The 14427-nt window shown below is 35.6% G+C and overlaps 1 protein-coding gene and 1 non-coding gene across 22 annotated transcripts in view; both read left to right on the top strand.

The window, feature by feature from the left end:
- The window catches only part of CHD9 (chromodomain helicase DNA binding protein 9), a 276773-nt gene extending 270081 nt beyond the window's left edge, over positions 1-6692 (top strand). For 16 of the 21 annotated variants that reach the window (XM_021931967.2, XM_017953359.3, XM_003916870.5 and 13 more), the window contains 2 exons: positions 720-824; positions 3189-6692. In XM_021931967.2, the coding sequence (XP_021787659.1) occupies positions 720-824; positions 3189-4073 (990 nt within the window). In that variant the 3' untranslated portion in view covers positions 4074-6692. Of the gene's footprint in view, positions 1-354; positions 410-719; positions 825-3188 lie in introns of all 21 variants that reach the window. The other 5 variants (XM_021931965.2, XM_021931968.2, XM_017953363.3 and 2 more) reach the window with 3 other exon arrangements.
- A 4587-nt stretch (positions 6693-11279) lies between these two features.
- Positions 11280-11382, top strand: LOC116271380. Its single transcript, XR_004179938.1, has one exon. It is a non-coding gene; the product is annotated as a small nucleolar RNA U13 (small nucleolar RNA).
- Positions 11383-14427: the final 3045 nt, after the last annotated feature.

The following is a 14427-nucleotide window of genomic DNA, read 5'->3' as shown; positions in this document are numbered from 1 at the left end:
GATATGTATAATTTTATACTTTTAGGGTATCAATATATATATAATCAATAACAGTATTGGTTTTTGAGACCTAGGTTTGTATCCTGGCTCTAACTTGTACTAGCTAACTTTAGGCAAGTTATATAAATTCTCTGAAGCTCAGTTCCTTCATTTGAAAAACAGAAATAATACTATCTCCAAAGGAGGTAGTGAGAACTAAAATAAATTACACATTTAAAGTACTTAGCACAATACTTGGCATATAATAACTTACATTTATTATGTGACAGGCATTATGCTAAGGCACTTGAATTGTCTCATTTTATCTTTATAAAACCCTATGAGGGAAGTATTATTGTTATCCCCATTTTACAGATCAGAAAATTGAGGCTGAAAGAGATTTACTGATTTGCTCAAGTTCACATAGCTGGTAAGTCTAACTCTAGAGGGTGTACTTTTAACTAGGCTATATTGCCTGTCTAGCATGGTAGTTATTCATTTTACTGTTCTAGTTATTCTACTTAAAACATTTAAAATTTACATTATCACATATTTATATATTACATCAGTAGTCCATATGGGTCGTGGTGGCCCTTTTTAATATAATCATAAAGATTATCTAAGGTGGTTCAAAAAATATGTATTTTAAGGAAATAAACTCTAGAGCATAGAATAAAAGCAAGCAAGAGTTTTCTGTGTAATAGTGTTTTAGTATTTAACAATCTGTTTCTAATTTACAGGTTGGAGGTGCATTTGCTCCCCCTTTGAAAGATTTATGTAGATTCCTAAAAGAAAATTCAGAATATGGAGTAGCTCCTGAATGGGGAGATGTTGTTAAGCAATCTGTGAGTATTTTATGAATACTAACTTATACATTATTTTCAAATTAGGTGCCATTCAATTATATCTTAGATTAATTGTAATTAATAAAATATTCCATGAACTTATGACAACATTTTTCAGTTCTCAATTTTTATTTTGCAGTACATGTTGCAAATTTCTCAGATGCTTCTCAGGTTAGAACAGAGAATCAATAAATAATTATTTGTTTTTACATGAACCTCTAAGATACCATTTGAATGATGCCACAAAGAGTAATCAAATATATGAGCAAATATGTAAGGATAATTGAGAATAAACTAATAGTTCATTAAGATTCTGGAAAACTGTGCAATTTTTTTTTTTTTTTTTTTTTTTTTAGACAGGATCTCTCTCTGTTGCCCAGGCTGGAGTGCAGTGGCGCAATCTTGGCTCACTTCAACCTTTGCCTCCTGGGTTCAAGTGATTCTTATACCTCAGCCTCCCAAGTAACTGGGACAACAGGTGCCACCAACACACCCGGCTAATTTTTGTATTTTTAGTAGAGATGATATTTCGCCATGTTGGCCAGGCTGGTCTTGAACCCCTGGCCTCAAGTGATCCACCCACCTCAGCCTCCCACAGTGCTAGGATTACAGGCCTGAGCCACCATTCCCAGCCTAGGCAACTATTTTAAAAATTATATCTTAGGCCTAGTACAGTGGCTCACCCCTGTAATTCCAGCACTTTGGGAGGCCAAGGCGGGTGGATCACCTGAGGTCAGGAGTTCAAGACCAGCTGGCTAACACAGAGAAACCCCGTCTCTACTAAAAATACAAAAATTAGCCAGGCATGGTGTTGTGCACCTGTAGTCCCACCTGAGGCTGAGGCAGGACAATCACTTGAACCCGGGAGACAGAGGTTGCAGTGAGCCAATATCGCACCACTGCATTCCAGCTTGGGCAACAGAGGCAGGACTCCATCTCAAAAAAAAATAAATAAAATAAATTAGATCTTAGAAGAACATCTAAAAGGAGTAAAAGTTCACAGTATATTAAAAGCAGCAGTATTTAAGCTCTTGGGATAGTAAAGCCTACACATATGCTAATGGTCAATAATTAATAGATATTATTCTTACAGCTGTCCAAATGGAAAGGGCAGGCTATAAAACTAAGTTCGGTGTGATTCTACTTTTTTTGTTTCAGAAAGGGAGGTGGGGGGAATTATAGAATGTGTATAATTGCACAAGGGAAAAATAGAACACATACTGAAATGTTAGCCATGGTTATCTCTGAATGATGAGTTGATGATTTTTTTGTTGTTGTTGTGTTTTCTGCAATGAACCCTGATGCCTTTGTAAAGAGAAAAAATAAGTTGATTCAATTCAAAACAAAATTAAACAATAGTCAAATGAGTCTTGTCTTAAACCACTATCTAGAACTGCACTGTCACAAACAGTAGCCCCTCAGTAGCCACAAATAGGCACATGTGGCTGTTGAGCACTTGAAATGTGAATTAACTGTAAAATACACAGTGGTTTTGGATTTTGAAGACTTTGTTGGAAAAAAAGAATGTAAAGTATCTCAATTTTTATAGATTACATATTGAAGTGACAATATTTGGATTATGTTCTATTAAATAGACTGTGTTACTAAAACTAATGTCACCTATTTCTATTTTACATATTTTAAATGTGGCTCCTATAAAATTTTAAGTTACCTATGTGGCTTACATTATATTTCTATTAGATAGTGCTGGTCCAGGCATTCTAAACTCCTAAAACTTCTAAGAGTTCTGGGACCCAGAAAATCATGGGAGAATTACATGAAAGTAGCATAGATTGTTCTCTGTTGTCCTGGACTTTATGGTTCCCAATCTGCAAGTGCTACTGCAGGTGATCTTACCCCCTTTGAGTATCCTTTTGAGCATGGCCCTATCTCCTTTATTCCCAAAGTGGCAGCAAAATAATCCATATGAAGCATCTTACTTTAACCTTTCACTTCCTCTATTCCTTCTTTATTGTTCTTTCCAATTAGAAGGGAGCCACTTCTTTGGTCTTCTAGAACAAATGATGATGTGAAACATGTAAGGGTTATGGAAGTATCCATGAAACAATTTTTTTGAACCTTATATTTTCTAGAATTATACTACAATCTTATGTTTTACAGGATGGAGGAAGGCTAAAGACCTCTTTAGTCACTTATTCTGTGATAAAATGAAAAGTGGAAGAGCTGTTTGAAGCTACCACTTATATAGAATTAGGTTATTGCTATTATAATTGATTATTTAATATCAGTACAGAATAAATTTACAAATAATTGCCTATTTTTCATGGTTATTTGTATGATAAGCTAATAGCTCTTTATTTTATTCTCATGTAGGGATTATTAATGAATATATTTTTCTTCCAGGGATTTCTTCCAGAAAGCATGTATGAACGTATTCTCACTGGTCCCGTGGTGAGAGAGGAAGTAAGCAGGCGGGGGAGACGGCCTAAAAGTGGAATTGCAAAGGCCACAGCAGCAGCAGCAGCTGCTGCATCTGCCACCAGTGTTTCAGGCAATCCTTTGTTAGCCAATGGATTACTTCCAGGTGTGGATCTCACAACTCTTCAGGCCTTACAACAAAACCTACAAAACTTGCAGTCACTGCAAGTAACTGCAGGGTTGATGGGAATGCCTACTGGCCTTTCTTCTGGAGGAGAAGCTAAAAACATGGCTGCTATGTTCCCCATGCTGCTGTCAGGAATGGCTGGATTACCAAATCTATTGGGCATGGGAGGACTCCTGACAAAGCCTACGGAATCTGGGACAGAAGACAAAAAGGGAAGTGACTCTAAGGAGTCAGAAGGAAAAAAAGAAAGGACAGAGAGCCAAAGTTCAGAGAATGGTGGAGAAAACTCTGTGTCAAGTTCTCCTTCCACATCCTCTACTGCTGCATTAAATACAGCTGCAGCTGCCAACCCATTAGCTCTTAACCCACTATTACTATCTAATATACTTTATCCAGGGATGCTTCTCACTCCAGGCCTTAATCTTCATATTCCAACTTTGTCCCAGTCCAATACTTTTGATGTACAAAACAAAAACAAAAACAGTGACTTAGGCTCGTCTAAGTCTGTAGAAGTAAAGGAAGAAGATTCCAGAATTAAAGATCAGGAAGACAAAGGAGGAACTGAACCAAGTCCTCTCAATGAAAACAGCACAGATGAGGGTTCAGAGAAAGCTGATGCTTCATCTGGATCTGATAGTACATCATCGTCATCTGAGGATTCAGATTCTAGTAATGAAGACTGATTCCCAGACTCTGCACTTAAAATATGAACTGATTTTGGATTTTTTCTTTAATAGTTAATTGTAAATACCCCAGTGTTGAGTGCATCAATAACTTACTGACCGAACATTTCAGTTATTTGTTTAGAAGTGCAAACTGCTTTCAGAGACATTTTGCATGTAATATTTCTTAAGATTCATAAGTTTCTGAACTCGTATGTACTATCAAATACATAAAGGTGTAAAATTACAACAAAAGGCATTATAATTTTGTTGGGGGTTAATTTTATGAAATTATGCTCAATAAGAGTTGTATATTTAATATATTTGCAGTGAACACAGAATACTTTATGCATATTACTGATTTAATTTGAATATAGTTTTACAGCCTCCTTGACACCTATAATTTACAGATCAAAACTCAGCAATAATTTGGGCAGCTAATGAATGTCATGAAAGCTGTAGAATCTACATCACCATCCATTGCTTTAATTACATGAAAATGCTCTAGTGTTGTGATGCACTGCTGATGTTTCCAATTCAGGTACAAGTATGTTTTAAAGAAGAAATAAGTTTCCCAATCAGCCAATTTAACTGGCTACCTGTTACCTCAGCTGAGTTAGTTTAGGAAGTTTACATTCGTTTCTAATTCTATACTTGTTTTCAGGGGTTTTTTAAACACATCCTATATATCATGTTAATCTGGCAAGAAATATGACTTGCTTTTTGCTGAGCTTAATTCAGATATCAGTAAAATTAAGTCATAAAATAATCATGTGTCATGTGACTTTGGCACCCTATAGACATACTTAGTTTTAACTTTTCAAAGTTTGGCCTCCTATTAGAAATAATCATGTCTCAGATGAGTAATGTCTGTTTCCAGGGTTCAGAAAAGGCAAACTCATGAAATGCCACTGAAAAGAACTTTCAACACAGCATACTTCATGTAAAAGAAATTGTTTGTTTGCTTTCTTTGTGTAGATTTCTATTTGTGTTTTATGTCATGGAAATATTCCAGAATTAACAGATAATAGTGGTAAAGTAATATGCAGATAGTCTAAATTCATTTTGAGTTTCTAGGTGTAAGCAGACTAAATGTTGCCCAGAATCAGTGTTGGGTTATCAGTTTATATTAAATATACTGAGTTGCCCATTTTGAAAATGCACTTTGAATAATCTCAAAAAGATGTACAAGTTATACCTACAAACCACAAAAGTGAAGCCCAAGGCTTCTGTTCAATTTCATAGAATCCTTTACCATGTAAAATTTGTCTGATATTTGATTTGTGATACAATTTCTCCTGCTAAAGCTGCTATTATTCTGACAAGGTAGAGGTCCAGGTTCACCTTCATATATCATACATATTTAAAACAATTAGTACTGAATTGGACATAAAAATATTGACATTCTAAGGAGAGATATATGTTAGCATTTTTCTGGTACTCAAATAAGTTAGTGGTAAAGTCTGCAAGGGCGTAAATTTAGGGGGAAAAAGTATCCCAGTTCTCTCCTGCAGAAAAAATACTTTCAGTATGTTTTGATAGAACTGTTGCTTTGTCATGAGTTAAGCAATTGTATCAGGTTTTCCAAGACCTTTACCAGTAAATTATGTTTCTGTATGTAAAATAACCCCTTATTAGAGAGACAGTGTTATATGTATTTACAAAATTATATAAGTTCCATTGGGATTGTATTGATTTTGTATTTTCCCAAAATAGTACTTTGAATTGATAGTCCTTTATGCAATGTCTTAGCAATAGTCTCTATAATGCCCATCCAGGAGAAGTGGGTAGTAATTCTTCATCATGAAAATGATATATTACATATTTAGTATCTTCCCTTTGCAGTATTGCACTTTTGTTTAACTAGAATACACCTATGAGATAGCCAAAGTTTTTCAAACACAGTTAACTTAGTTTGCCGGTGGAGTATTTCAACACCAACCACATTTCCCTTCCTCCCTCTAATTCTACCCACATGATCTTTATTCCTTCCTTTCCCCAATTAAAAAAAAAAAAAAAAAAGGAAAAAAAAATCTCTAGATCTTGTCACTAAAATCTAATTTATATCAAATTTATGAGAGAAAGTATTTTCCTAATTATGGTCAAATAAATTTGGTTAACATCCTAGTGATTCTCTTTCTATGTAATAAGGCAATTACAGTTTTCAAAGCATTAAGTCTAACATAACTTTAAACATTCTCTTAGGTTTCAAGACACTTCTATTTAATATTCATTGGGGAAAAGTCCAGCTATCAGCTAAGAAAACACATGCAAATATGGTTGTGTAAAGTTAAGGGTTATAAGGAAAAAAAAAAATCAGTAGAATTACATAATACTAAAGTTGCAGTTGAAAGGATATCCAAGTATGTGTTGGTAGTTACTAAAGGAATTATAGCTGTTATTGCCTTGTATTTATAGACCTTGTTTCAGGTTTTATGATTCAAGTCTTAGTCCAATCTTTCTTTTGGACATTTGCAATATTTACCAGTTGTGTTTTGTGTAGTCTAAATTTGCTTTCTGTAGTTGAGCAAACGTCTTAAAAAGTCATTTGTAATTTATTAAATTACTTTCTATGATGTTCTATAGAGCAAATGGAAGTTTAATTATTTTTTATTAAACATATTCTTTGACTACCCATGATGTCAGCCTCTGTACATGAGAATACTTTTTAAAATTGAATTTTATATAGAATTTATCTTATTCCAGTTATGAAAGACACCATAGTTGTAAATCTTTAAAAGGAAAATGTACCTTGGAAGAATTTTTAAAACAAAAATTGGCTATAATTTTATCCACAGTATCTTAAATGCTGTCAATTTTTCATTTTGATTTAATTTTATTAATATTGTTCACTGTTGATATTGGTGGTTGCAAAAAAAGAAAAAGCTGCTTCTTGGGCATTCAAATTATTAAACCTCAATTTTGCAGCCCAATCTCAACCTCATGCTGAACATTAAGTATTATTTTCTTAAGTTTTTGGACTTTTAAAAAATTCAGAAGTACTCAGAGATACACCTCACCTCTTTAAAGAAGTCCATTTTGGAAATCAATAATTATTTTTTTCCCTTAGTCTTAAGAGTGTTTCCTAACTCATTGCCATTGTTGGTAGTGTCCTTTGTAAACATTAAAGAAAATAGTTTTTCCTCTTATTTACAAAACTAAAACAGTGGAGTCTCATACTTATTTAACCTGAACACATTCAACTACACTTTAATGTTTAGAAAACCTTTTCTTCATTTTTGTACAACATAACATATAAACACAAACCAACTGCTTCATACTAGTACTCACCCAGAGGAACAGTAGTCTGTTCCAGTGTTGGAGGAAGAATTGCCTATGTTGGACGTTTTTGAGAAGAGATACAATGTATAAAATGATGTATTCTGTGTTTTGTGAGCTATGTGAGAGAAAAGAGTGGTTTTTTTTTTTTTTAAAGACAAGGTCTTGCTCTGCCTCACCTAGGGTGGAGTGCAGTGGTGCGATCACAGCCCACTGCATCCTTGACCTGTTGGTCTCAAGCAATCCTCCCACCTCAGCCTCCTGAGTAGCTGAGAATACAGCATGCATCACCACAGCCAGCTAATTTTTCTATTTTTTGTAGAGATGGGGTTTTGCCATGTTCCCCAGGCTGATCTCAAACTCCTGGGCTCAAGCAGTCCACCCATCTCGGCCTCCCAAAGTGCTGGGATTACAGGCATGAGCCACCACACCCAGCCAAGTATGATTTTTGACTACACATAATATTCACTTTATACAATAAACTTAGAACTTAATCTCTACATAAGTTATTTATCTTAAAATTCAGAAAAGTACAAAAATATTTAAATCATCCATAAACTAAAACTACCCAGAGATAAACATTGTCAGTAATATATTCAATCTTCTGTATATCTATGTTATTTACATGTAGTGGGTTGAGTAGTGTCATTTAGAAGCTAATGTCAACCTAGAACCTCAGAATGTGGCCTTACTTTGGAAATCGGGTCTTGGCAAATGTAATTAGTTGTAGTCATGCGGGATTAGGATGGGCCCTAAATCCAATGACTAGTGTCCTTAGAAGAGCAGAAGATACTCAGAAACACTGGTAAGGGAGCTTTGTGATAAAGGAGACCAGAGGGATGTTCCTACAACTAGGGAACACCAAGGATTGCCAGCAACCACCGGAAGCTAGGAGAGAGGTAAGAAGCATTCTCCATAGCTTCCAGAAAGAACCAATCTTGCCAACAACTTGATTTGGTTTCTAACCTGAACTGTAAGAATAAATTTCCGTTGTTGTTTTTTTTTTTTTTTTTTTTGAGACGGAGTCTCACTGTGTCTCCCAGGCTGGAGTGCAGTGGCGCGATCTCAGCTCACTGCAAGCTCCGCCCCCCGGGTTCACGCCATTCTCCCGCCTCAGCCTCCCAAGTAGCTGGGACTACAGGCGCCCGCCACCTCGCCCGGCTAGTTTTTTGTATTTTTAGTAGAGACGAGGTTTCACCATGTTAGCCAGGATAGTCTCGATCTCCTGACCTTGTGATCCACCCGCCTCGGCCTCCCAAAGTGCTGGGATTACAGGCTTGAGCCACCGCGCCCGGCCAAATTTCCGTTGTTTTAAGTCACCTAGTTTGTGGTAATTTGTCAGGGCAGCCCTAGGAAACTGATAGCTTTTACATATTAACTCAATGTTTCATGCTACATAATTTCTACCTGCTGTAGGCTTTGAAAAAGAAGAAAAAAAAACTTGGTGCACTGCCTTTAACATACTGACCTATGTCAAATAAGAATCCTGCAATGTAATTTTTAATACACAGTATTAAATCATACAGATGTAATTTATTTAATCATTACTTTAAAATGGACATTTGGGTTTATGTAGACATTTTTGCATCCATCCCTAAATAATTTGCTTAATTCCTAGAACTGAAAATACTTCTCTGTTTTTAAGGATTTCAGCTTATGTTGCCACGTTTATAATGAAGCTACTAGTAGCTATTTATACTAACATTAGAAGCATACATTTTTTGCATGCCCACTTACTCCCAAATCTTTACCAATGCTGTGTATTGTCTTTTTAAATAATCTTTGCCAAATTAATAGGCATAAATTACATTTTGATCTTTAAAATTAACTTACTGTTCTTTTTTCTTAGCTAAAAAAAAGACATGCATATTATAAAAAATCCAAGGGGAGAGGGGAAGCACAAAGTAAAACCCCCATAATGCTGAAATTCAGAGATAATCATTAACCTCTGGGTAATTTTTCTTTGCATATATATAATATATATTTTAATAACAATGGAGTTATACCGTACATACTATTTGTAACCTACTTTTTTCATTGACTATATCATGACTATCTTTCCATGTCATTGAAGAATCTTCCACAACATTATTAAGGGCTTTCTAATATTCCAATATATAGATGTCTTATAATTTAATACCCAATTATTAAACATTTAGATATATAATATTTCAGTTTGGGGCTATTAATAAGGTGTTTGTAGTTAAATATTTGCATATATTTATGACTCTTTCATTAAATATTTAGGCAGGAAATAGTTGTGTTTGAGTCTTAGAACCAGTAAGATTGTTCTATTTTATACCTCAACAGCAAAGCGAACAGGATATGTAGGATGCCTGCATTTATAATTAATTTAAATATACATTATGAATTATTCAGCTCATGTATATCATATATATGCATGATATATCCCAGGCATTTTTTTCCTGTTTTGCATATTATGCAAACAGTAGATATAAGAAAACTGACTTTACTAATACCAGATAAACAGACTTTAAAACAAAATTGCTGGAAATAAACATTTTATAATAACAGAAAAGGCCAATCTACCAGGAAAATATCACAATTATAAACATATATGTACCTAACAACAAAGCTGCACAATTCATGAAGCAAAAACTAACACAGTTGAAAGAAGAAATATACAATAAAACAAGAATAGTTGGAGACTTCAATATATCCTTTATATAATGGATAACATAACTTTCAATAATGGATAGAGCAACTAGGCAAAATGTCAACAAGAAAACAGAAGACTTGAACAACACTTAAACCACCTAAACCTAAAAGACATCTATTAAGCATTCCACTTAATAATAAAGGAATAGACATTTTTCTAAAGCACACATGGAACATTTTTTAGGATGGACCATATGAAAGACTATAAAACAAATCTGAAATGTAAAAGGTTGAATCGTACAAAGTATGTTTTCCAAGCACAATAGAATAAAATTAGAACTCAATAATGAAGCTTAGAAATTCACAATTATGTGGAAATTAAACAATGTACTCTTGAATAACAAGTGGGTCAAAGAAGAAATCTCAGTGGAAATTAGAAAACATCTTGAGAAGAATTAAAACAACATTGCAAAACATGAGATGCAACCAAAGCAGTGCACAGTGGGAAATCTATGTTAAGGAAAAAAGTCTCAAATCAACCTGACTTTCCACCTTAAGAAACTACAAAAAAAAAAAAAAAAAAAAAAAAGAAACTACAAAAAGAAGATCAATCTAAACACAAAACAAGCCAAAGTAAGGACACAATAAAGAGTTGAACAGTAATTAAACAGAGAATAGAAAAACAATAGAGAAAATAATAACAAAAGTTGATCATTTTTGAAAAAATCAATGCTATGGTTTGACTGTGTTCCTCAAATTCCTATGTCGATTGGAGGTGAGGCCTTTGGAAAGTAACTAGGATTAGATAAGGTCATCAGGATGGGGCCCCCATGATGGGACTGATGGGTTTATAAGACCAGAGAGACCTAAGCTGACATGTTCTTGCCCTCTTGCCATGTTATGAAGCAACAAGAAGACCCTGATCAGATGCCAGTGTGATGCTCTTAAACTTCCCAGCCTCCACACCTACAAGACATAAATTTCTTTTGTTATAAATTAACCATTCTGTGGTATTTTGTATAGTAACAGAAAATGGACTAAGGTAATCAACAAATTGACAAAACTTCAGACTGATCAACAATAAGAAAAGACTCAAATTACTTGAATCAAAAATGAAAGAAGAGACATTCCTACTGACCTTACAGGAACATAAAGGATCATGAGGGAATATTATGAACAAGTGAATGCCAACAGATTAGATAACCTAAATGAAATGAACAAATTCCTAGAAAGACGCTAATGAAACTAAGTCAAAAAGAAATACAAAGTCTGAATAGAATTACAATAAGTAAAGAGATTTAATTACTAATTAAAAGCAAGCTTCCCTTGAACCTTTTGTAGTTCATAAGCATGATGATTGGGTGTTCACACATATATGTGAGATGTGACCCCTTGAACCTTGTTACCACGTGGGCACATTACCCATCTGACATGAAAAAAAGCAGCTTCCCTTAAAGAAAATCTGTGGCTTCACTGGAGAAAAAGTTAACACCTATTCACAAACTCCTCTAAAAAAAAGAAACAGGAAGTGCTCCCCCACTTGTTTTATGAGGTCAATATTACCCTGATACCAAAAGTAGACAAAGACATTGCAAAACAACTGCTGTCCAACATTCCTTGGCTATAGGCTCAAACAAAATGCCGGCAAACTGAATCCAGCAGCATATGAAAAGGACTATACATCACAGCCAAGCTGGATTTATTCAAGAAATGCAAGGTTGATCGATGTATGAGAATTAATCAATGTGATATTAATAGAATAGAAAACACACATGATTACCTCAACAGACGCAGAAAAATAATTCACAAAATCCGGTACCCTTTCATGATTAAAAAATAGAAAAAAAATTCAACAACTAGAATTAGAAGACAATTTCCTCAACCTGATAAAAGACATCTATGTAAAATCCACAACAAATAACCATCCTTAATGGTGAAAGACTGAATATTTTCTCCTAGGTCAAGAACAAGACAAAGATGTTCAATCCTGCTACCTTTATTCAACATTATTTTGAAAGTTCTGCCCAGGACAATAAGGCAAGGAAAAGAAAAAAAGACATGCAGATGGGAAAAGGAAGTAAAAATATCTCTGTTTCAGATGATATGATCTTGTATATAGAAAATCTTAAGGAATGTACTAAAAAAACAGAAAACATTATTACTAGAGAACTAATAAACAAGCTTAGCAAGGTTGCTGAATATTACAGCAATATACAAATATCCATCATATTCCCAGCTGGCTTCTTTGCAGAAATTGACCATTGTATCCTAAAATTCACATGGAAATACAAGGGACTCAGAAATAGACGAAACAATTTTTTAAAAAGAACAAAGTTGGAGTAGTCACACTTCCTGATTTCAAAACTTACTGCAAAGACACAGTAATCAAGACAGTATGGTGTGGGAACTGATATAAACAAATGGATTAATGGAACAGAAATAAGAGTTTAGAAATAAACCCTTCACATTTATGGTTGGTTGATTTTTCTTCCAGCCTTACTGAGGTATAATTGACAAATAAAAATTGTATATATTTAAAAGTGGATGGCCGGGCGCAGTGGCTCACGCCTGTAATCCCAGCACTTTGGGAGGCCGAGGCGGGTGGATCACGAGATCAAGAGATGGGGACCATCCTGGCTAACACGGTGAAACCCCATCTCTAGTAAAAATACAAAAAATTAGCCGGGTGTGGAGGCAGGCGCCTATGGTCCCAGCTACTCGTAGTCCCAGCTACTCAGGAGGCTGAGGCAGGAGAATGGCATGAACCCAGGAGGTGAAGCTTGCAGTGAGCCAAGATCACGCCACTGCACTCCAGCCTGGGCGACAGAGCCAGACTCTGTCTCAAAAAAAAAAAAAAAAAAAAAGTGCATGTTGTGTCTTTTTTGACTTTTTTTTTTTTTTTGAGACAGAGTCTCACTCTCACCCAGACTGGAGTGCAGTAATGCAATCATAACTCACTGCAGCCTCAAATTCCTGGGCTCAAGCAATTCTTCTTCAGCCTCTGAAGTAGCTAGGACTACATACATGCAACACCATGTCTGCCTAATTAAAAAATATATGTGTGTGTGTGTGTGTGTGTGTATACGTATGCGTGTGCACGTGTGTGTGTGTGTGTGTGTGTGTATATTAGAGACGAGGTCTTGGTTCTTGCTGTGTTGCCCAGGCTGGTCTTGTACTCCTGGCTTCAAGCAATCCTCTTCCTCAGCCTTCCAAAGCTCTGGGATTACAGGCGTGAACCACCACATCCAGCTGATCATGTTGTTTTGATATGTGCTGTGAAATGATTGCCACAATCAAGCAAGCTAACATATCCATCTAACATAGTTACCGTGTGTGTGTGTTAATGCTTAAGATTTACTCTCAACAAATTTCAAATATTCAGTATAGTATTACTGACTGTGGTTATTACGTTGTACATTTGATCTCCACAACTTATTCAACCTGTGTAACTGAAACTTTGTACCATTTGAATGGGCAGTTAATCTTTGAAAGGAGTGCCAAGAAAATTCAGTGGGAAGATGCCAGGTGCAGTGGCTCACGCCTGTAATCCCAGCACTTTGGGAGGCCAAGGCGGGCTGATCACGAGGTCAGGAAATCGAGACCATCCTGGCTAACGTGGTGAAAACCCGTCTACTAAAAATACAAAAAGAAATTAGCTGGGCGTGGTGGCGGGCGCCTGTAGTCCCAGCTACTCAGGAGACTGAGGCAGGAGAATGGCGTGAACCTGGGAGGTGGAGCTTGCAGTGAGCCGATCTCGAGCCACTGCACTCCAGCCTGGGAGACAGAGCGAGACTCCAGCTCACACACACACAAGAAAAACTCTTAGAAGAAACCATAGGAATAATCTTTGTGACCTTGAATTATGCAAAAGCTTCTTAGACTTGACATTAAAAGCACAAGCAATAAAAGAAAAAATAAACATCAAAATTAATATATTTAGTGCTTCAAAGGGCACCTTCAAGAAAGAGAAGGCTGACGCGGTGGCACATGCCTGTAATCTCAGTACTTTAGGAGGCCAAGGCAGGAAAATTTGCTTGAGCCCGGAAGTTCAAGACCAGCCTGGGCAACAGAGAGAGACTCCAAATCTACAAAAATAATAATAAGTAAAAAGAAAGAGAACAAACAACCCACAGAACTGGAGAAAATATCTGTAAATCATGTATCTGATAAGTAACTTGTATCCAGAACATATAAAGAACTCTTACAACTCAAAAATAAAGATAAAAACTCAATTGTAAAAGGAGCAATGGATTTGAACAGACATTTCTCCAAAGATATACAAATAACCAATATGCACATGAAAAGATCCTCAATGTTATTGGCCATTATGTGAATGCAAAAAAAACTAAAATGAGATACCACTTCACGCCCCTTAGGATGGCCAGAGTTAAAGAGACACTAACAAGTATTAGTGAGAAAGTGGACAAATTACAGTTCTCACACGTTGCAGGAGGGAACGTACAAAGGCATGGCCCCA

This window comes from Papio anubis, chromosome 18 (assembly GCF_008728515.1).
Source record: "Papio anubis isolate 15944 chromosome 18, Panubis1.0, whole genome shotgun sequence".
NCBI classification, from domain to species: domain Eukaryota; kingdom Metazoa; phylum Chordata; class Mammalia; order Primates; family Cercopithecidae; genus Papio; species Papio anubis.
Note: the sequence above shows the minus strand (reverse complement) of the source record. Positions and strands in the feature narration are given on the sequence as shown.